Raw genomic sequence first — 22,514 nt, 5'->3', positions numbered from 1 at the left:
ACACAGTTACGTCCTGATCCTGCTGCTCTGGGCCGTGGAAATATTCGGTGGGAGGGGAGCTCGGCCCATGTGCTTGGAATGTCATCCTCCCAGAAATTATATTAACCCTCCTAAGAGACCAGCAGGGCATGGGGATTAAGTAGACCGATTGATCGGTTGAAATGGCAGTTGGCTGTCCTGTGACAGGCACCAGCCAGAAAGACCATATGATCGTTTGCCAAGGAGAACCCCTTTGGGAGGGAGAATCTCCCTGATTCCTATTTCCATGCCCTAGATTCCACAGAAGCCTTGGCCTCTGGGAGTGGGGTAGGGGAAGCAGGTGGGTGAAGGTTAGGGGGCCTAGAGAAACGTCAAGAACCTTACCCTAAAAACCTTCCCTTTGCTGTGGAGAAAAATGACTTGAAACCCTCCCCCCCGCCGCCCCCCACATGCGACCTAGAGAAGATCGTAGCTAATTGGCATGTAAGTTGGGGTTAAAGAACGGAAGGAAGAATCTGATTGTTTTTTTAAGTTACTGAGAAAGTGGGAATGTCACTTTGGGCAGAGAGAAAGAATTTTTTTTTCTGGAGTGTGTCTTTCTCTATGCTACAGTCCCTAGTGGGCCGCTGAGACTTGCAAAAAAAAAAAAAAAGATTTCTTTTAATCCACCTTCCTTTTTGCAAGCAGCAGCAGAAGGGCCTTTAAATCAAATGCAATCAGCAAACTTGTCTCTTGCATTTATTCCCTGCTTCACTCCCTGGAATTTGGCACTTGATGGATTCTGGATCTGACTTCAGGCTTTTTCCAAATCCAAGACTTGGGGAATTTTGTTAACAGCGCAATAAAATAACTTCATAGCGTACAGGAGGCACATTAAAGAAGTTGTGTGTGTGTGCGCACTGCTCTCTCCCCTTAAAATTAAAAAAACGCAATACAGACAATGTTTCTTTAAAAGTCTCCATCTGCAAATCCCATTAGATGTGCATATAAGGTTTCTGATGATTAATAGTTGCCTGCTCGGGGTTTTGGTTGGAGGGGATCGTGTGTGTGCTGGTTAACCCCTCCCTCTCCTCTCTCATGTTTCACTTCAGAAATGTGTCACTCTCTCCCCACCGCAGGATTTAAAAGTGTGCCTCACAGCCCTGGTCCAGCCCTCGGCAGGCATTTGCTGCGGGCTCCAGGACGAGCGCTCATCAGCTGGTGCGTCTGGGCTGACACAGTGAAAATGTTTTAGTGTCATCGGCGACACACACACACGTACAGGGGACCCCACTAGGCAGGCTGGCGTGTCGGGGAGGGGCAGGAGGCCAGGAGTGAAGCCTGACATAGGTGTGCCCGCACCCAGACGCGTGGCCGGCCACATGCCTGCCTACTTGAAGGAGAGACTTCAGTTTTCGTTTTCGTTTTGGTTCCTGGGGTGAATTTTCCGCTGATCGTTCTCCCCTCTTATTTATTTATTTATTTATCTTTTTTTTTTTTTTTTTTTTTTTGGGCATCGTTCAAAACTTGAATATAAAAAGCGTGAGAATCAAAACTTTGAAAAGACTGAGGCGCGCAACGACAGACCCCCAGATGGATCCCATGGCCAGCAGCTGCATGAGGAGCCCCCACCCCCCGGCCCCGGTCTGGGGCTGCCTTCGAAATCCCCACTCTGAAGGCAGTGGGGCCTCGGGGCTGCCCCACTACCCGCCAACACCGTTCTCCTTCCACCAGAAACCAGACTTCCCGGCGACAGCGACGGCAGCGTACCCCGACTTCTCAGCCTCCTGCCTGGCAGCCGCCCCACACAGCCTTCCCCGGGAGGAGCGCGTCTTCACTGAACAGCACCCCGCTTTCCCGCAGCCCCCCGACTGGCACTTCCCTGTCTCAGAGGCCCGGCGCAGGCTCAACCCGGGCCCAGCTGGGGGCTCCAGGGACGTGGGGGCCAGCAGCCCGGGCCTGGTGGACACCACGGGAGGCCCAGGCGAGGACTATGAGGTCCTGGGGAGCACTGCCCACGAGACGGAGAAGAAGTCCACCAGACGGAAAAAGGAGAGTTCAGGTATGTGGCTGAGGAGCAGCTGAACATTCCTTTGCTTGGTTGCTTTCCCTCTCTGAGCCGAGCTGTCCTGACCAGGAATTGCAAACGATAATGTCTCATCTACGCAAAGGCAGGAGTTACCTTTGGGGTTCCTTCTACTCAGAGGTCCAGGATTCTCTGGTGATGGGGTTTGTCTCTGCGCCCCCAGCACCCCTGGACCCCGGGAAGATTATTTCAGCAAGTGAATGAATGAAATAAGATCCACAAGGATTGGGAGGATACGTGGGACAGTGCAGGCTGGCAAGGGCTGGAGCGGGGCTTTCCTGAATCCGGGCTGCCTCTAGCTCATGCTTCTCCCCACCATGCCCCGGCAGGCTCCAAATGGTCCCAGAGCCAAAGGGTTTGCTCGGCAGAGGAGTCAGCTGAGATGGGGGCTCGGAGGGCTAGGACGAGGCTGGGACCCTGGGATGTCAAGCAGAGCCAGGACTCTATGTCTCCAGGAGACTAGAGGCAGAGAAGCAGGCCTGGACCAGGATGGGAGAGGCAAGGGGTAAGGAGGAGATGGGGTACCGAGATTGGGGACATACTGCCCACAAGGTATCACCCTGCCCGTACCTGGGCCAAGAGGGCAGCTTAGCGTGTTAAGAACAAGGCTGTGCCCGTGCCTCCTGTCCCCACTGCCCGCTGTGTCCTCCTCACAGCCGTCCTCGGAGCAGGGTCTGTCTGTCTGAACCTCTAGAGGACCTTCTCACGGGGCTAAACAGGGGCAGGTAGAAGAGGAGAGTGCCACCCAGTCAACAAGAACACTCTGTGCTTTGCTTTGCGAAGCACTTTCAATGTAGCACAGACTTCCAGAGAATCTTCTCTTCGCCATGCACTGCCCAAGGCGCCGGGGACGCAGAGATGAATGTAAAGGTCTCACACCCCAAAGGGCTCAAACTGAGAGGGAGACGAAGCTGCCTGTCTAGCATTGGATGTGCTCTGATGGGGGGGGGGGTCCGAGATGCTGCAGGAAACACGTTAGCTCTTTTGGGTCCCGCCAGTGTGTGAAGTTGGTACAAGCAGGTCTGATCAGTATCTCTGTCCTATACGTGTGGAAAAGGAGAGACAGAGTTTGAGGGGAACCCTGCTAGAATGGAGTCTAGATAGTGACCCACTTAATCTGGATTTGCCCAGGACTTTTCCGGGGCTAGCATTGAAAATCCAGCATCCCAGGAAACCCCTCAATCCCGGGCAAATCTGGTAACCCTACAACCGAGCTCAAACCCTAGACCTCAGACCCCAAAGCCCGCACCCTTCAGCAGATTTCAAACAGAATCCTCATTCGGAAATATTCACTCTCCGTGCTTAAAGAAGCCCCTCAACACGCTCACGATGGATGATAGTGACCACAGGCCTCCTGGCTGCCTGATAGGAGGGCCCTTTAAATCTCCAGCTGGTTAAATCCTGAACTATTCCTAGCCCTGGCTGGAGATGTGCCGAGATGGGGCACTTTCTGCTTCTCCTCGCCAAGGGACTCTCAGCGACTTGGCTCTGTGCCCAGTTGAAGAGCTCTCCCCTCCGTGGCGCCTGCCCGGTACCTCCCCTGCCCACATCTTCCCCCGATGCATCCAGCCACTTTTTTTTTTTTTTAAGTTTATTTATTTATTTTGAGAGAGAGCGCACATGAGCGGGGGGAGGGACAGAGAGAGGGGGAGAGAGAGAATCCCAAACAGGCTCCGCACTAAGAGCACACGGAGCCTGGCGCGGAGCTGGGTCTCACGAACCTGCAAGATCATGACCTGAGAGCCGGTGGTTAACCGATTGAGCCACCCGGGGGAGGGGGAGGGGGAGGGGCGGGCAGCCGCTTTCCAGGGAACTGGGAGCCGAGGCACCAGAAGGCACGGGCAAAGGGCTGGGCTGAGGCAAAATCATTCTGTGTTTCAGCCAGACCCAAATGTGTCATCATTCCTTCGGGCCAGTGGCCTGTGGCACTGCATTAGGGAGTGAGCTCCCGTGCCAAGCAGGTGACCATCCCAAGAGCACAAGGACACCCTCCACTGAATGCCCTGCAGCTCTTCACAGGGTCAGCCTCTGGTGGGGGGGGGGGGCGGTGCAGATTCTCATGGGCCCCGGGATCCCCGTCCGTCCGTCCGGGTCCCCTCAGGAGCAGCAGCGATGGCAACAGCAGTCGGGCAGGGCACAGCAAGCTGAGTTTCATTCATTCTTAGGCTTCCCGACCCACTCTCTCTGTTCAGCATGGGAATCTTTACAGCCCAGCTAGTTGCTTGAGTCTTTCCCTTTGGAATTGAACTGGAGGGGGCCGAGGCAGGAAAGATCAGCTTCTTAAGAGCCCGAAGAAAGGGGAAAGCAGGTGAGCAAGGTTCACAGCCAGCTCTAGGAATCTGGAATCCAGCTCACGGGAAACAAACCCAGAAAGAACCCCCATCCCACTCCACTGATCCTGAGTCACGGCTTGCATTCTCTGTTTAAAATTCTGATATTTTGTTCCGCAGGGATTTTTTTTCCACATTAAGTTTTTAAATTATTTATTTATTCTTATTTATTTTTGAGAGAGAGAACACAAGCGGGGGCGGGGGGGGGAGGGGTGGGGAGAGAGGGAGACACAGAATCCAAAGCAGGCTGCGGGCTCCGGGCTCCCAGAGCCCGACGGGGGGCTCGAACCCACGAACTGCGAGATCATGACTTGAGCCAAAGTCGGACGCTTAGCCAACTGAGCCACCCAGGGGCCCCTTAACTTTGATTTTTTAAAAACGTTGCATTCAGATATTATTTCTCTTGATTACTGAGGGTTTGACACCACCTGCATTTTGCGCTGTGTGTCTCACATGCCCTTGCTAAACTATCTCTGAAGATTAATCAACCATGGATTAGAAATGTGTTCTCCATGGGGCGCCTGGGTGGCTCAGTTGGTTGAGCGTCCGACTTCAGCTCAGGTCGTGACCTCACTGTTTGTGGGTTCACGCCCCGCATGGGGCTCTGTGCCGACAGCTCAGAGCCTGGAGCCTGCTTTAGATTCTGTGTCTCTGTCTCTCTCTGCCCCTTGCCTGCTCACACTCTGTCTCTCTCAAAAATAAATAAACATAAAAAAAAAAAAAGAAATATGTTTTCCAGAATTCTTCGAGAGGCAGGCAGACAGGTTGCGTGACTTTGGAAAACTTCTTAATTGCTTTGAGCCTCTGTTTCCCCAGCTGCAGAATGGTATCATAACAAAAGCACCTTCCATACAGAGTCACTGTGAAGGTTAAATGCACTGATCCCTGAGATTAGCACTGTGCCTGGCACATGAGTTCAATAAATAGCCGCTCTGAATGTTATTAGGCCCATGTTTCCAGAACCAACCTTCAGAACATAAGGGGGTCGACGGAATTGAATATTTCAAATACACTGACTCAGAAATTGCTGAACTTGGGTATAAGACATGGGAACATCTTGCAGTTATCCCTGGTCCCAAAATCCAGTTGTCCTCAGTTAGGAGCTTGGACCCCAGAGTTCTGCTGGAGAGGTTGGGGGGTGAGTCGTGCCTGGCGAAAGGGCCCCATACTGGCCGGCGGAGGCGGCTCCAGTAACAGAAAGTTACTGGAAGTTTGTTTCAAGAGGAACGTTCTCTGCTCTCCCCTCTCCTTCTGCCAGTCCCAGCTGCTCTCCTATCACCCCCACTAGAAGTGGAGCTGATTAAATAAATGATCAGGAAAGCAGGGGTCTCTGGCTCCCACTCAGAGACCTTCTGTTGGTTCACAGCACAAAACTGATTTAGGAGACCAGTGTGATGTTGTCTTACCGCAAACACTCCCAGCCCCAGGGCCCATGGGTGTTAAAGATCCCTGCTGGCAGGGACAGCTGTGAGGCCACTGTTGTTTGCCCTCGATCTGTCGATCTGTCTTGCTACCGTGGTCGTCTTTAATTTATGGGAATGAGGGATTTCGCGGTGATTTCCTGGCGGGGTTCAAGGGAAGGTCGCGCGTGATCCGCCTGGCTGTAGGTGAATCCGATCTCCCGCCTGGGAGAGGTTCTACCCCCACCCCCACCCCCCCCACCCCCACCATGCTGGGGCTCAGCTCTGCTCGCTAGTGCTCTCACGTACTCCCCCTGCCTTCCTCAGACTCGCTTTGTCCTGTCTCCTTACTGCCTCCAGCCACATGAATTCACTTGCCCTGCAAACGCACCCCCCTTTTTCTCCTCCCAACCTCATTTGCCGAAGAACTTTCCCTTGCTTCAAGCATCCTCCCCGTCTCCCACTCCTCTGCCTGTTGAAACCCTTCTGATGTTAACATCCAGCTCGAAAATCACCGCCTCGAAGAATCTTTCCTCTCTTTTTCTTTTTTTCCCCAACGTTTATTTATTTTTGGGACAGAGAGAGACAGAGCATGAACGGGGGAGGGGCAGAGAGAGAGGGAGACACAGAATCGGAAACAGGCTCCAGGCTCTGAGCCATCAGCCCAGAGCCCGACGCGGGGCTCGAACTCACGGACCGTGAGATCGTGACCTGAGCTGAAGTCGGACGCTTAACCGACTGCGCCACCCAGGCGCCCCTCCTCTCTTTTTTAAAAGCTACGGTTCCCCTTGTACCTAGCATCATTTCAGTGGAAGCCGTTGCTGAGAAGTTGCAGCTTTTAGTTTCCACTAGAACCTGTGCTGATTTTCTAAATATATAGCTTATAATGGCACAGAGGAGCTCTCCTGAGATTTCTTACCATGGGACGTCTTGTATTTGAAATCTCCACTTTAAAAATTATGATCAGGGGCACCTGGCTGGCTCAGTTGGTAGAGCATGTGACTCTTGATCGCAGAGGTGTGAGTTTGAGCCCCACATTGAGTATGGAGATTACCTAAAAATAAAATCTTTGAAAAAAAAATACATACATACATACTATGAAAAAAAAAACACACACATAAATAAAACTTACCATCGTGATCATTTTTCTTAAATATTTATTTTTGAGAGAGAGAGAGACAGAGTGAGAGCAGGGGAGGGGCAGACACACACACACACACACACACACACACACACACACGATTAGAAGCAGGCTCCAGGCTCTGAGCTATCAGCAGAGTCTGACATGGGGCTCAAACCCACGAATGGTGAGATCGTGACCTGAGCCGAAGTCGGACGCTTAACCAACTGAGCCACCCAGGCACCCCTACCATCGTGACCATTTTTTAAAATATTTTTTTAAGTTTTATTTATTTAAGCAATCCCTACACCCCATGTGGGGCTCGAACTCACAACCCCGGGATCAAGAGTCACATGCTCCTCTGACTGAGCCAGCCAGGCGCCCCAAATCGTGATCATTTTTAAGTGTACCGCCCAGTAGTGTTAAATCTATACACATTGTCCTGCAACAAATCTCTAGAACTTTTTCATCTCACAACACCGACATCCTAAATCCATTGAAAAACAACTCTCTCCTTTTCCTTCTCCCCGGGCCTGACAAATAGCATTCGACTTTCTGTTTCCGTGCCTCAAGGTGTGGGGGCGGGAGGAGGGGGTGGCCAGGGGGTGGGCTGAGGTGGGGCTGTACCATTATATTGGATGAAGAGTAAATCCGAACAGAACACGGAGTTAGTTTAGGCCAAAGTTAAACCCATTTCACTTGGCCTTTTAATACCAAGCGTTATTAAAGGCTGATCTAAAAAAAAGAGTTAGACTACTTTTGATATTTCGTGTGAGTGAAGTCACGCAGTATTTGTCTCTCTGTGACTGACTTATTTTACTTAGCACGATGTCCTCCAGCTTCATCCGTGTTGCAGCAGATAACAGGCTTTCCTTCTTTGTTAAGGCTGAATAATATCCCATTGTATGTATATACCACCTTGGCTATATCCATTCACCTGTTGATGGACAGACACTTGGGTTGCTTCCAAGTTGGCCATTATGAATAATTCCACAATGAACACTGGTATGCAAATATCTCTTTAAGATTCTGCCTTTGAATTCTTTGGGATACATACCTCAAAGTGGAATTGCCGGATCCCACGGTAATTCCATGTTTAATTTTTTGAGGAACCTCCATACCCTTTTCCATAGCCACTGCACCATTTTCCAATCCCACCAACAGTGCACAAGAGTTTTTTTTTTTTATGTTTATTTATTTTTGAGACAGAGAGAGACAGAGCATGAACAGGGGAGGGGCAGAGAGAGAGGGAGACACAGAATCCGAAACAGGCTCCAGGCTCCGAGCTGTCAGCACAGAGCCCGACGCGGGGCTCGAACTCACGGACCGCGAGATCATGACCTGAGCCGAAGTCGGCGGCTCAACCGACTGAGCCACCCAGGCGCCCCACAAGAGTTTTGATTTTTTCCACAACCTCACCAACACTTGTTCTTTTCTGTTTTGTTTGTTGGTTGGTTGGTTGGTTTTGGTTTGTTTGACAGTAGCCTTCCTAACAGACATGAGACGATAACTCATCGTGGTTTTGATGTGCATTTCCCTAATGCTTGGTGATGTTGAACCTCTTTGCATATGCTTGTCGGCCCGTTGTAGATCTTCTTTGGAGAAATGTCTATTCAAGTCCTTTGCCCATTTATTAGTTGAATTGCCTGCCTTTTGCTGCTGACTTGTAGGAGTTCTTTATATATTCTGGATATTAATCCCTTATCTATGGTTCGCAAATATTTTCTCCCGCTCTGTAGCTTGCCTTTACATTCTGTTGATGGCTCCCTCCGCTGCATAGACATTTTTAAGTGTGACGTAGTCTCATTTCTCTATATTTGCTTTTGTTGCCTGTGCCTCTAGTGCTATATTCAAGAAATCACTGCCAAACCTAATGTCATGAAGATTTTTCCCCGTGTTTTCTTCCAGAGGCTTCACAGTTTTAAATCTCATGTTTAGGTCTTTAAACTATTTTGAGTTAATTTTTTAATATGCTGTGAGTTAAGTAAGGGTCCAACTTCATTCTTTTGCATGTAGATATCCAGTTTCCCCCACATCATTTATGGAAGGTCATCCTTTCCCTACCGTGTAGCCTTAGCACCCTTGTTGAAGCTCATCTGCCCATATATGTGAGGGCTGACGTCATAAGTATTCTGTTCCATCGTTCTACACGTCTGACTTTATGCCAGTGCCATACTGTTGTGATTACTGCCGATTTGTAATAGGTTTTAAAAATCAGAAAGTTGTGAGGCCTCCCTCTGTTTCACTTTCTCAAGATTGTTGTGGCTGCTCAGGGTCCTTTGAGATTCCACATGAATTTTAGGATGATTTTTTTTTTCCATCTTTGCAAAAAATGCCGTTGGGATTTTGCTAGGGACTGGGTAAGTGAGGCCATTGTCAATGTAAATTGTTTCCTTAATATCCCTTTCAAGATTGTTCACTGGTAGTGGATAGAAACACAGCTGATCTTTGTGTGTTGATGTTGTATCCTGCAACTCTGCTGAATTCGTTCGTTAGTTCCGAGAGGTTTTCTTTATGGAATCTTTCGGGGTTTCCACCTACAAGATCGTGTCATGCGTCAACAGAGATCATTTTTACTTCTTCCTTTCCAAAATACATGCATTTTATTTCTTTCATTGTACGTTGGTTTTTGTTGTTGCTGTTGTTTTGTTTTTGCTTCACAATTGAGTATGATGTTGGCTGCGGGATTTTCATATACGGCCTTTATTATATTGAGACAATCCCCTGCTGTTTCTAGTTTGGTGGGTGTCCAAAGATCCTTTCCTGACCTCCCTCTCCCAAGACACAGAACATGCCTCCTTTGTACCTCCATTTCTGCATCAAACCCAGTTTGCCTTTCATCCAGAGCTACAGCATATGGCTCCCTTCTCCCTAAAACTGAGGTGTCTGGAGGGCCAGAACGATAACTGGTTTCCCTATGCAGTCTCCCTAGCACCGACTAGAACATTTACCACGGGAGGAGCTCATTTGATGTCTGGTCAATAGCCTCTGTTACAGCCTGGCATCCATCCATCCATCCCTCCCTCCCTCCATTCATTTTTCTCACCTTCTCTCTGAGAGTGGCTGTGCCACCTGGCCCCAGGGGTTTCCACCATGTGTGATGAACTCCTGTACAATTCATCAGGACTTTTACAGTCTCGCTCAGGAAAGGGTGTGCAGACAGCCGGACTTCAATCATAAAACCAGCCCAGGGTCAGGGCTAGTGCTGGGGTCAGAAAGACACAACGAACAGCCACTGGGCCGGCCACTTCTCTGCAGGAGTGCCCCACAAGGTACTCAGGTCAGCTCCCAAGTACCGGGGCCACCAAGGCTGGGAAGCAAGTAGAGCTTCTGTGGCAGAAAAATATGGTGGACTCACTCACTCCACTAGGACAGTTAGGGGGGCTGCGAAGGCTGGGCAGCTGGAGGGCCCAGCTGTCATACAGATGTGTGGCTGTGTTTCAGGTCTAGAGGAAAGGGCACCTTTTCTAATTTGCAGAGAAGTCTCCTGTGGACTGGCATCAGCCTTGCCAAGCACCCCTCATGGCCTTGGTCCCTCTCCTCAGAGGCGAACGCTGGCTCCGGGGATTTAGGGGCATCTCAGTCTGCCCGGGTTGCCGTAACAAATCACCATACGCTGGTCGGCTTACACAGCAGACGCTTATTTTCTCATAGCTCTGGAGACTAGAAGCCCAAGATCAAAATGGCAGCAGGATTGTTTTCTCTGGAGGCTTCTTTGCTTGGCTTACAAATGGCCGTCTTTCTGCCATGGTTTCACGTGGTCTTTTCTCTGTGTGTGGGCATCCTTGGTGTCTCTCTCTGTGTCCTAATCTCCTCTACTTACAAAGACACCAGTCGGATTGGATCAGGGTCCACCCTAATGGCTTCATTTTAACTTAATCATCTCTTTGAAGACACTATCTCCAAATACAGTCCCATTTTGAGGTCCTGGGAGTTAGGACTTCAACATATGGGGGAGGAGGGGGCAATTCAGCCCATAAACAGGAGGTATAAGAACAAGGGCAAGGTTCTAGCTGTGGCACCAAGGCTCCAGTTAAGTGAGAGCAGCATCTCAGGGGTGCATGACCTCAGAACTTTCCTAGCCCCGGGTCCCGTTGGCCACTAGAGCTTTTCCACTCAGAGCATTGTTTCTGGCTACAAAAAGATCCTTACATTCTTATCTTACACCTCCAAGGAAAGACACTTTTAGGAATGAATCTTTGTATTTATTTTAAGGTTTATTTATTTATCTTGAAAGAGACAGCACGTGTTGAGGAGGGGCAGAGTGAGAGACAGAGAGAGAGAGAGAGAGAGGGAAAGAGAGAATCCCAAGCAGGCTCTGCGCCGTGAGCCTGACACAGGGCTTGAACTCACAAAACCGTGAGATCATGACCTGAGCCGAAACCGAGAGTTGGACTCGACCGACTGAGCCACCCAGGTGCCCCACGAATGAATCTTTGAAGAAGTGGGCTGTTTGACACAGGAAGAAGGAAATGAGGTGATAATGAAATGAACGGACAACCTCAGTGTCACTTGGGTCGCAGAGTACCACACCGGGTGATGTCACATCCGTGCCCACCCTCCGTGCTGGGCTGCAGCCTAGTAAAGAGGGTGGGGGGAGGGGCTCGGGGGCTAATGTTAAGTGCACTAACAGGGCAGAGCTGGACGCAGTCCCAGATCCACAGCTTCCCGTCTGTGTGAGCTCCGGCGAGTGCTACACCCCACTGAGTCCCAGCCTCCTCTGAAAAATGAGGATCACGGGTCTACCTCGCAAGGTTGCCGTGGGACAAGATGAGATCGGAGATGTAAAGACACAGCCAGCACTTGGTAACCCTTCAATCCATTGTTTCCAAGCCCACAAATGAGCAACCCTTCTCTTTTCAAAGTCTTCCCCGACCCTGGCTGCATCCCAGGTCACCTGTGCTCAAAACCTGGCAAGGCAGGGACCCGAGGTCAGAGGGAGCCTTTGAAGCCCGCCACCAGCTGGCTCTGCCTTGTCTCTGAGGGCTCGTTGGTCCAGGGTCACTGCAGTGCTGGGCAGGGTGTGGCTTGAGGGGCACGCAACGGCTGCAGCCCCCCTCATTCCAACTCCAACTCCAGACACCCCCCCCCACCCCCCCCCACCCCCAGCAAGGAAGAAGCCTTAGGAGCCAGAGAGGCCAGTGTGGAAGGAGAGACAGGTACTCCACATCCCGCCTGGTGAGAGCTTCTGCCCCCCACAGTCAGGCAGAGATCAGGGCCCACATCAGGACTCGAGGCCTTGACCATTGTCTGAACTCAGAGGCATCAGCACAAACCCTGTGCCTGAGTCCCCTCGGGCCCCAGCCAGATACGGTCTGGAAGTTCTGCAGAAAGTCAGTATCCACCAAGGCAGCACAATTCTGACCAGCATCTAACACAAAAGGGTCCGAAGAGCTCATGGGCTGTAAGAAGGTCAGCGAGGAGCAAACTCAGGCCTGCCCACCGTCCTGCCAGGGCGGGGGCTCAGGAGTCCCGCCCTACTCATCTATTTCTCTGGCTTGAATAAGTCAGGACATCTGGGCCCAGGGGGGCGGGGACGATTCCAGAAGCAAAACAGTTCTTCCTGCCCCTGCCGACCCCCCTGAAGCAGCGCCTGTCCCCCAGTGCCCTTTCTGCCCCCTGAGCTGGGCTTCCCTGGCCTCTGGCCAGGATTCCTCCCCCGCCCCCTCCCCAGCCTTTTCTATTTCATGGTGTCCCTGTGTTCCTTGAACACAGTGGTGGAGGAACAGTGTGAGCAGTGGGGTCTGGTCCTGAAGCCCACACTTCCTTTGGTGACAGCTGAGGGCGACATCTGGAACTTATAAACACAAACAAAACCCAGAGCTGCCCGTGCCTCCCCCCCGCCCATCTCAGAGGCTTGCTGCTGCTCTCGGCCCTCATTTCCACGGCCCCCCTTCCCCTTCACCTCTGTGCTCCCTTATTCCACGGCCATCTACACTCCATCTCATCGCCGGTCGATTCCCCTCTCCCTCACCACCGCACACCCCCACTGCCCCACCCCACCTGGGTCCTTCAGCAAGGACTATAGTACCAAGCATTTCCATTCCAGAACAATCTGCTTCTCTCCCAGGAAACATACTTTGAATTCCCCCCACCTACTCCTGGGCTCCTCAAAGAGGCTGCGAACCCTCCCCATGTCTTTTGGGGCACCCATAGGAGAGGGAAAGGGCCCGGACCTGAAGGGGGTGGAGCTCATGGGGGCCCAGTGAGACAGGCAGGCCAATCCCAGGAAGCCAAGGACGTCCTGGGACACAAAAGTGCAACTCGTCTTGGGCTGGCTCTATCTGGGTCCTGTCTACTTTGATGCACTTTGACTCCTCCCGAAGTTGAAAAGTATCAGAACTAACAAGGACGTCAAAGGCCCGCACTGTGACAGCCCAGGAAGCCACATTTGCCATTTTCAGAGGGTTTGCCAAGGTTTCACCTGCTGACAGCATGCCCCAGGTGTCTCCTCCCTTTCTCCTCCCTGGGGAGTCCCAGGGAATCAGACACGGACGCACAACGGACATGTCCCTGGAGTGAGCACAGCCTCTGTGCTCACCGTCCCCCCTGCACAATGCGACATATTGGCCGTAGCCCCAGACTGGTACCGGGGCAATTCCACCAAGCCTTTCAGTCTCTGGGTCTTCATTTCTTCATCTGTTCAATGGGCTGGTGTGTATCTTACCCGCCCTACAGAATAATTAAGAGGACACGACAGGAAGCAGCCCAAGATGTGGAAGAGCTTCCTGTCGAGGGAATCTGGGTTTGAGGTCTAGCCCTGCCGCTAACTAGCTGTGTCTTAGGCCCTCTCTCACCTACTCTAGGCTCCCCTGCAAATGGAAAGGTGACTGGAGATAGCTCTAAGCCTCTTCCAGTGAGTGCTACTGTTCTATGATTCTGCAGTAAATGTGAAAGCCCCAAAGATGTTTATCTCTGGGGAAAAGAGACCCATTGTCGACGGCAAAGTTGTTATTTGAATGCACAGCCTGTGGCTTTCTATCGTCTTGGACAGAAATTTATGGAAAATGGCCATGACAACTGGGGAGTAGGGATACAGGCCTCCAAAAAGGCATGTTCCCCAGCGTCTGTCTGAACTTCCTTGTAGCTCCGATAAAGCTGTCTGCTAACTTTAGGAAGGCCTGCCAAAACTGACAGCTATTTATGAAATAATTTACCCTGGATGGTGGAAAGGCTCACGGTGGAAACCGCAATCACACATACATCCTGTTTGCATTTCTCCGGGCACGACCGTTCCATCGTGGCCCCACTGGCTGGCTGGGAGGGTGGTGCAGGGGCCGGGCAGGGCGGGCCGCTCCTCCTGAGCCACAGAGGCAGGCCGGCGGAGCACCAGCCCATCCCTCTGCAGTCCTGGAAAAGGCACCCCTCCCCTGGAAAGAGAAGCAGGACCAGGACGGCTGGGGTGTGATTCTGATCGATGCTTTAGTTACTGTGCCTGGAATCATTCACTTCCCCTCCTGCCACCCCCCCCACCCCCACCCCCACCGCAAGGCTGACACAATAGGGGCCAGAGACACAGATCCAAGCAGAGATGCAGAGACACAGTGGAGAAGGGAAAACAGCTAAAAGGCCAGACGTTAAAAAGGCATCGCTTCCACACAGCTCTGGAGACGGGGTACCTTGACAAGTCTCATCTCTAACCTCCACCGTGACTCACGTCTGCAATTTCGTCTCTGGGAGAACCTCTTCTCTTCTCGTGGTTCTTTCAGACGGAGCCTCACGGCACACCCAGCGCCGTGCTCGGGGTTAACACGCGTTACCCGTGGCATTTTACCCCTGCTGATCGCCCGTGGATGTAGATATGCTTGTTTCGCAAAGGAAGGCAGTTCAGAGAACTTCAGAGAGTTGCCCCAGGTCAGAGAGCTCTTCTTCAGAGCCTGCTAAGGCCCAGATTCTCCAAGGAGAGAATCTGAATCTCCCATTCAGCTCCGGGAGGGGAGCTTTGCACACCAGAGGGAGGTAGAGGTTCCCTGGCACGGCCCTGACCTTTGGGCTGAGGACCTTGGGAAGACCAAGGATGGCCTTGGAACAGAGCAGAGAGCATGACCTCGGATCTGACTGAAGAGATGAACTAGGGGCCTGGACAAGAATATTTGAAACTGGAGGGGCCTCAAGTTCAAGGCCAGGGGTTCTCAACAGAAGAGAGAGTAGGGAGACAAGAAGGGGATGCCAGGCTGCATACTGGGGAAGGACCCTGACACCAGCTCCTCAGGGGCGCGAAGACCCAGCCCAGGCCCATGCTCCTACGCATGGGGAAACTGAGGCCCAGGGTGGGAAGGAGGCCCCCCAACAAAGGTGTACTCGCCTGGGGTCAAACTATCCTGAGGGCAGTGTGCATGTGAACTGTGCACGGGAGCTGGCAGACCGAACACCCCGAGCCAGAAATGGCTCAGGGTTTGTCCTCATCCTCCTTTTACGATCTTGATGAAAATGGTGAACAAAGCAGAACTTCCACTTCTGCCCCCCGGACTTCAGGCCCTTCTGTCATTTCTAACAGTGATGAAAGGTCTTCTTCCCCATTCACGGAATGGCTCGCTCACTCCCCAGCTCCGGCTTCTCTGCCCCATTACTGTTTCCCAGGCTGAGGCCCAGTGCCTAAATCAGGACACTAAGAGGAGAGGGGAGGTGGGCAGAGAGAGGTCCAAGAACCAGTCCAAAACCAACACAGAGGGGTCCTCTCCCTACCTCCCCTCCTCTCTCTTGGGTCTCCTGGGAGGATTATGTGCAGGACTGGGCAGGGGCGGGGGCAGGGGCTGTTTTCTGGGGATTCCATAGGAACCCGGGCGCACCTGTGCGGGCCCAGAGGAAGGGGAGTGTAGGTGTGGGCCTCCGTCCGGGACACGGCCTCCAGGAGCCCTGGATGTGGACACAGGCGGAGCTGCGAGTCCAGATCAAGCCGTGCCAGATGGATGATGGAAGACTGAGGCCAGCGTTGACCACCACACCTCTAGTCAAAGGGATCTGGGTCCCAGTCTCGGTTCTGCACTCCCTCCCTCCCCTCCCCCAAACACTGCTGGGCACACTGGGCAAGTGCCTGGGCCTCTCCGAGGCCGCTTCCTCCTCAGTACACTGAGTAGGATTTAGCAAATGTTTAGCGAATCCTGCGCCAGGTACGGGAGCATGTGGGAAAAAGCAGTTCCTGGCGGGGAGAAAGAGAACCCTGTTAATCAAATTTTCACAAATTTCACACGACAGTGCTAAAGGGGACAATAATACTCCTGGGGGTGTTTTGTGGAACGGATTAAATGCATCTGAGGACACAGAGGCCTTCAAGAAACCACAGCCCCTCAGATGGCATCTCGGGGAGCCGAAGAATTGGAAATACTTTTTTCTTTGTCATGCACTTTAAAGTCTCCAAAGCAGTTTCCACACACAGGAGCTGGTCCAGGCTTTCCAATAACCCTGGGAGGTAGGTGCTTTATTTCTGGAGGAGGCAACTGAAGCCCAGAGAGGTTAAGTGACTTCCTCAAAGGCCCCAGCAAGGAGACCAAGGACTCAACCTTGGCGCGTGAGTCGGCGGCTGGTTTTACACTCACTCATTGTGACAGGGAAGAGCTGGGAACCACTGTGAGCTGAGGGTCAGGCGGGGATGGGAAAAGGCCGGCCAGGATGTGCTCCGGAAAGGCTGTCCCCCCCCCCCCCCCCCCCCCCCGCCACCCACGGCCGGAGGCTGCCAAGGCCTTCCTTCGGACTGCCTGGGATACCCGGTCCCCGGGGCTGCGCGTCCTTCCCCACCACCCCCCCCCCCCGCCCACGTTCCCGCTTCCGGAGGGGTCTGGGCCAGCCTTCTCCAGAACCCACGGGACAGTCAGTACAACGGCTTCCTGCCCCCTGGGCGCGTCCTGCAGGCGACCAAGCGCCAGGGAGATCCTGGTGGGGGCGGTGGGGGGGGGGGGTGGTGCGCTCCTCCGTCTTCTCTGTTCCCGCAGGGGCGCCCGGATCGCTTTCACGGTGCGCCCCCCACCGCGTCGGGAGCCCCTGCCCCGACCCCTCTCCCTGGCTTCTGGGCGGCGGGACCGGGACGCGGGGGTGGAGGGACTGGAACCCGAAACACGGACTGATGGAAAGCAAGAGAAGGAACTGCGGGGAACGACATCCAAGGCCGAAGTTCCAGAATGGAACGGGGTTGACGAGGGGTCTCCACCTCCCCACCTGTTCGCAATGTAGCTGCTTGGTGGGGAGTGTGCACGGCTTCCCTGCCCTCCCCCACCCTGCCTAAAAGCCCTCCCCGACACACCCGCCCGACACACACACACACACACACACACAGGGATGCGGTCCTGGACCGGGCAGGAGGTGGGGACCAGTTTTCAGTAACGCACCTGACTCTGAGCCTAGGCCTCCTGGTCTGTGAAAGGACAATGAAACGAAAAGACTTCTAAATTTTAGAGCCCTGCAGGCAAAGTGGGTCCTGTAGCCATTCGCGGGACAGTGGCACGCGGGTACCTGTGCCAGTGTCTGGGTCTCCTTCCGGCCCCACCACCAAAGTGAAGGCAGACGCACCTCTCACCTTGCTCAGGAGAGAACATATAGTCCCTGTCATTTGTACGCACTCTACAGTTTGTAAATCCTCCCTACAAGGATTTTACTTCAACAGTATGTGAGTCAAACTGCCTGGGTTTGAGTTCGGCCTCTGCCACTGCCCGGCTGGATGAACTGGATGAACTTGCACAGCTTGCTCACCTTCTCTGTGCTTAGTTTTCTGGTCCATACGTTGGGGCTAATACAAGAACGCACCTGGCTGAATTATTGTGAGGATTAAGTGGCTGACACGTGTAAGGGGCTTGCTCCCGCCACCACTGTTGGCAGTTACGATTGAGGCCCTGCTGTGTCTAACTCAGAGCCCGGAACTTTCCAGACCTGGCCCCTCCCGGTATCAAAGGGGGAAAGAAGCTTAAGGCAGCACACTTCTCAATTTACATGTGCGCACAACTCCCCTGGGGATCTCGCTACAATGTGATTCTGATTCAGCAGGTCGTGGGTAGGGCCTGAGATCCTGCAAGTCTGACCGACTTCCTGGCCCTGCTGCAGCCGCCATGGCATCCTTCGAGAAGTGAGGTCTTAGAGCAGTGGTTTGTAAACTTGACCTTAAGTCAGATTCACCTTGAAGTCTTGGTAGGGGCCGCTGGGCCCTACCCCCCCCCCCCAGCCTTTCCGATTCAGTAGGTCTGGGATGAGACCTGAAGATAATGCATTTCCGATCGTTCTCAGGTGATGGTAAGGCCGCTGAGGGCAGAGGGCCTTTATTTTAGAACCTCTTGCCCCGCAAGCTTCTGGCCACTACTAAAGTCAAGCGGTTGGGGGTGGGGAGGATGGGCTGGATAGTAGAAATCACTAAACAGGGTGCCTGGGTGGCTCAGTTGGTTAAGCGTCTGACTTCGGCTCAGGTCATGATCTCATGCTTGGTGGGTTTGAGAGCCTGGAGCCTGCTTCGGATTCTGTGTCTCCCTGTCTCTCTGCCCCTCTCCTGCTCGCGCTCTTTCTCCATCTCTCAAAGATAAATGTTAAAAATTTTTTTAAAAAATAAGTAAGAAAGACAAGGTGAGGATGTCCTGACTCTTAAGGATAGAAGGGAACAGAGGAGAGACCTCAGCGGCTCACATCTTCCTCTTTGGGATGCTTTCTCCCCAGACAACCCAGAGAGCCGAGGGAAGCCTGATGGCAGCAGCAAGGCTCGAAAGGAGAGGACAGCCTTCACCAAGGAGCAGCTTCGGGAGCTTGAGGCCGAGTTTGCTCACCATAACTACCTGACCCGGCTCCGGAGATACGAGATCGCTGTGAACCTGGACCTCTCGGAGCGGCAGGTGCAGCCCAGGGGCCCCTCCTCCTCCTCCGGCCGTCCCTTCTTTCCTCTGCTCTCTCACCCCCCCCCCCACATCCCCCCACGTCCCCCCACACCTCTCCTTTTTCTCCTCTCTGCCCAGTGCAGTGGTTCTCAACTGTGGTTCTACCTGAGAATTACCCGCAGAGATCTGAATAACATTGATGTCTGGGCTTCACCCCTAGAGATTGTTTTCATTGGTCTGGGACATCGGAGTTTTTCAAAGGTCTTCTAGATGGTTCTCACAGGCAGTCAGGGCTGGAACCTCTTATCTGGTTATTCCCAAAGTGTGCATTGAAATCATCTAGGCCCTTGCTTAAAATGCACTCTAAGGGGTGCCTGGCTGGGTCAGCCCAAAGAGCATGTGACTCTTGATCTTGGGGTCGTGAGTTCAAGCCCCATGTTGGGTGCAGAGATTACTTTAAAAATCAAATTAACAACTCAGGGGTCACCTGGGTGGCTCTGTCGGTTAAGCGGTTAAGCGTCTGACTCTTGGTTTCGGCTCAGGTCACGATCTCATGGTTTGTGAGATTAAGCCCCACACCAAGCGCTGCATTGAGCCATGCGTCGGGCTCTGCACTAAAAGCGTGGAGTCTGCTTGGGATTCTCTCTCTCTCCCTCTCTCTCTGCCTCTCCCCCAACCGCTCTCTCTCTCTCAAAATAAATAAACATTAAACAAAATTTAAAAAGTAAAAAAAAAAATAAAAGGCAGATTTTGTAACGCTGGAGAGCCATTTTGCAGTAATAATAAAGTGGGGCCAGGAATCTGCATTTCTAATAAGTTCTTTAGCTGGTTCCTGGGCACACCCTAAAAAAAACTTCCTAGGCCTTTCATTCCGGGCTTTCCCTCAGAGCATTCCAGCCACACCTGTACTCTAACATGGCGTAAAGTCTTATAATAATAATATTTGATAGCAACTTTCAGTTGATGAAGGGCTCTGCTGGAGTGCTAGGTTTAGAAAACTAAGATCAGGTCCTGTCTCTACCACCTTCTAGCCCTGTGACCTCTGGGATGTGTCTCCTAACCTCTCCAGGTCTCCATCTGTAAAACAGGGTCGTAACCACACCCTGCAGGCAGTGCTGAAACTCAGCTGAGGGAGTAAGCAGCCCGGAGCTATCTAAACTGACTAGTGCTTCCTAAATGTGCCTGGGGACGGTGGTAATCCTCTGCTCCCAGACCCTTGGGTAACAGAAGCCGGAAGGAGGCGTGTTGCCACAGGAGGGGCGGGGCATGTGAAAGGGGGTGGGGCCAATGCCGAGTGCCTTTTAGACCCTGTCCCCAGACTGTCAGGCTTTCTTTGTCAAGAGACACAAGACAGGCCTCGGGACAGATTGATGTGTCCTCCCTGTCGTGTCAGTTCCTGGTGCCTCTGGAGGAGTGGGGCAGGGCAAGCAGAGGTTCAAGTTGGGGTCCCTGGAACTACGACCTGCTGGCTCGACCATCCATACGGGGAGGTAGTGGCACCTGCCTTGAAGTGACCGGGTTCCTTTGCTTCCTCCGCCAGGTCAAAGTGTGGTTCCAGAACCGAAGGATGAAGTGGAAACGTGTGAAAGGGGGTCAGCCTATCTCCCCCAGTGGGCAGGACCCAGAGGATGGGGACTCTGCCGCCTCTCCAAGCTCAGAGTGAGAGTCTCCGTGGAGGAACAAAAGACTGAGGACTGAGCCCCCTCCCCAACTACCCTCACCCCAACCCCACCTTCACCTTCTCCCACCCACCCCAGGGCCACCTCTCCACGTCTTGCAGTGACTCTTAAACCTGAAGCTGTCCAGCATTCCTGGAAGCCTTGAAGTTTCCCAGAAAGTTCTATCCAGTTTTGCTCTGCCCCAAGCCCTTGGCTTCCCACATTTCTTGCGGAATCCTACAGCAGCCTGATTGGACTGAACCCGAGCGAATCTGGGGAACAGCTCGGCTGCTGCCCACACCTCCTGCTCCCACCTTCCTCCTACACCAGCCAGACCTCCTCTCCAGGTCTGGACACCACCTGATCTGCTGGGAAAGGAGCCCTGGGACCAACTAGTGACCTGTGAAAGCCAATGTTCCAAAAGAAAGGAAACGACTAGGACACAAGCACCCCCTGGACCACCCTTCCTTTCTGGGTTCCATATCTGAGGCTTTGGGGGCCTTCAGTTGCCCCCAAACCCCAGGGAGAGTCAGTGTGAGGAGGGTTGAGGACAGAAACTCAGTCCTTGTCTCCCAAATCTGTTGTCTGAGTGGCCAAGTTTATGACTGTCAGAAAACTGTCAGAAAAACAGGCTGGTGTAAGCGGTCCCCGCACCAGCCCGTTCGCGCTGACTTGACTGGGTGGCTGAGACCGGACCCAGGACAACACTTCTTCAGAGTCCCTTCAGGGATGCGGCTGGGACTGCTGAGCAGCTAGCTAGTCCTTTTCAATCCACAGTTTTTGGATTGAAAACCTACCCAGACGCTCACATTATTGAGTCGAGGGCTGGAAAGTGTCCCCTGTGTTCTGAGGTTGAAGAGATCACTCTAGGGCCAGTGAGTGAGGACCTAGAAATGTGGATCCTTGGAGCGGAAGTATCCTGTGCCTTCAAAGGATGCTGTCTGCAAACAGGGACAGAAAAACAATCCCTCTTTCTCCATGGGATACATCGGAGCCCTTCTGATGTGTTCCACAATTGCTGTCATTATGGGAGGAGCTGCTAAGTTTATGTACGTGGACCGCCCAGATCTTCTGGGGTGACCCTCCGGGGGTGACCCTCCGGGGACTGATGGCCAAACAGCCTGGGGCGACTGGAGCCTTCGAGAGAGACCTCGGCCTGCCTCGTACGCTGCCTCCCAACACCAGCTGGTGTCGCAGAGGGAGGTCAGCAAGAGTTTGGAGCTCTTGTGTGTAGATTTAATCACTCACATGTAAAAAGAACCCCACCTCCCCATCCCGCAAGGACAGACGCTGGGGAAAATGATCGCCAAATGAGATGGCTGGTTAGAGCATGTGTAATTTTTTTCTAAAGCATATTTCATATATTTTCTTAAGATGACATCAAGTTAACTGTGCAAGGTTAATTCACTTAGTAAGAAAACTCTTGGAGAAATAAAATCAATAAAAAAGCAACGTTCCCGGGCCTTTTTCCTTGCACAGCCACGCTCTCTCTGTGTGCAACCCTGTGATGCCCATGTGAGGATCACCCAGACAATGTCTAGAAACAAAGAAAAGGGGGAAGAAAGAAATCACTGAGAATCAAAGTGCCCCCTTTAGGGTCTTCAAAATGTGGGGGTGCAAGTGTGATCGTTGTAGCAAAGAATGTTCTTCCATATGCAACCACATCGTCTCCACGTCCCCTTGTAAAATTTTAGCTGTCCGTGTCCCTAACCTATGGCTTATAAAATCATTGAAGTTCTGTAAACAAAAGATGGGTTCTTTTGTTAATAAAGGAATCTTGACCATACACTAAGCCCCCCTAACTTTTTTTAACATTTACTTATTTATTTTGAGAGAGAGGGGGAGAGCGTGAGTGGGTGAGAGACAGAGAGAGAGGAGGGAGAGAATCCCAAGCAGGCTCTGCACCGTCAGCGCATGCACCGAGGGATCACGACCTGAGCCGAGATCAAGTGTAGGACACTTAACCAACTGAGCCGCCCGGGTGCCCCAAGCACCCCTGACTTTTAAATTCAGAGTCTGGAAGTTTTTGTTTTCCGGGGTAAAACGATGCACACCAATAGTAATACAAATGCCACGGGAAGCAATGGCCGTCATCCTCCGTCTTTCTTAATTAAAAAAAGATTAGTTTCACCGAGATGTCAACAATGCACAACGTAAGACTGGCTACAGAGAGGGG

The 22,514-nt window shown here is 52.5% G+C and overlaps 1 protein-coding gene across 2 annotated transcripts; it reads left to right on the top strand.

Annotated features, from left to right (window-relative positions):
- The first annotated feature begins 1,506 nt into the window (after nucleotides 1-1,506).
- Nucleotides 1,507-22,045, top strand: MEOX1 (mesenchyme homeobox 1). Of its 2 annotated transcripts, XM_047093546.1 has the most exons (3): nucleotides 1,507-2,020; nucleotides 18,526-18,698; nucleotides 20,221-22,045. In XM_047093546.1, the coding sequence occupies exons 1-3, from the start codon at nucleotides 1,552-1,554 to the stop codon at nucleotides 20,341-20,343; spliced, it is 765 nt and encodes a 254-aa protein (XP_046949502.1). In that variant the 5' UTR covers nucleotides 1,507-1,551; the 3' UTR covers nucleotides 20,344-22,045. The 2 variants fall into 2 exon arrangements, with proteins under 2 accessions (XP_046949502.1, XP_046949503.1); XM_047093547.1 differs by lacking the exon at nucleotides 18,526-18,698.
- The last annotated feature ends 469 nt before the right edge of the window (nucleotides 22,046-22,514 follow it).

Source organism: Lynx rufus, unplaced genomic scaffold (genome assembly GCF_022079265.1).
Source record: "Lynx rufus isolate CCGP_SWC_20201006 ecotype Redwood Valley unplaced genomic scaffold, mLynRuf1.p SCAF_34, whole genome shotgun sequence".
In the NCBI taxonomy this organism is placed as follows: domain Eukaryota; kingdom Metazoa; phylum Chordata; class Mammalia; order Carnivora; family Felidae; genus Lynx; species Lynx rufus.
Note: the sequence above shows the minus strand (reverse complement) of the source record. Positions and strands in the feature narration are given on the sequence as shown.

Bases quoted from the DNA above. Each gene is read 5' to 3' on its own strand.
- MEOX1 (XM_047093546.1), top strand. From the start codon at position 1,552: ATGGATCCCATGGCCAGCAGCTGCATGAGGAGCCCCCACCCCCCGGCC. The intron at 2,021-18,525 runs GTATGTGGCTGA...CTTTCTCCCCAG, and splicing joins ACGGAAAAAGGAGAGTTCAG to ACAACCCAGAGAGCCGAGGG. The intron at 18,699-20,220 runs GTGCAGCCCAGG...TTCCTCCGCCAG, and splicing joins TGGACCTCTCGGAGCGGCAG to GTCAAAGTGTGGTTCCAGAA.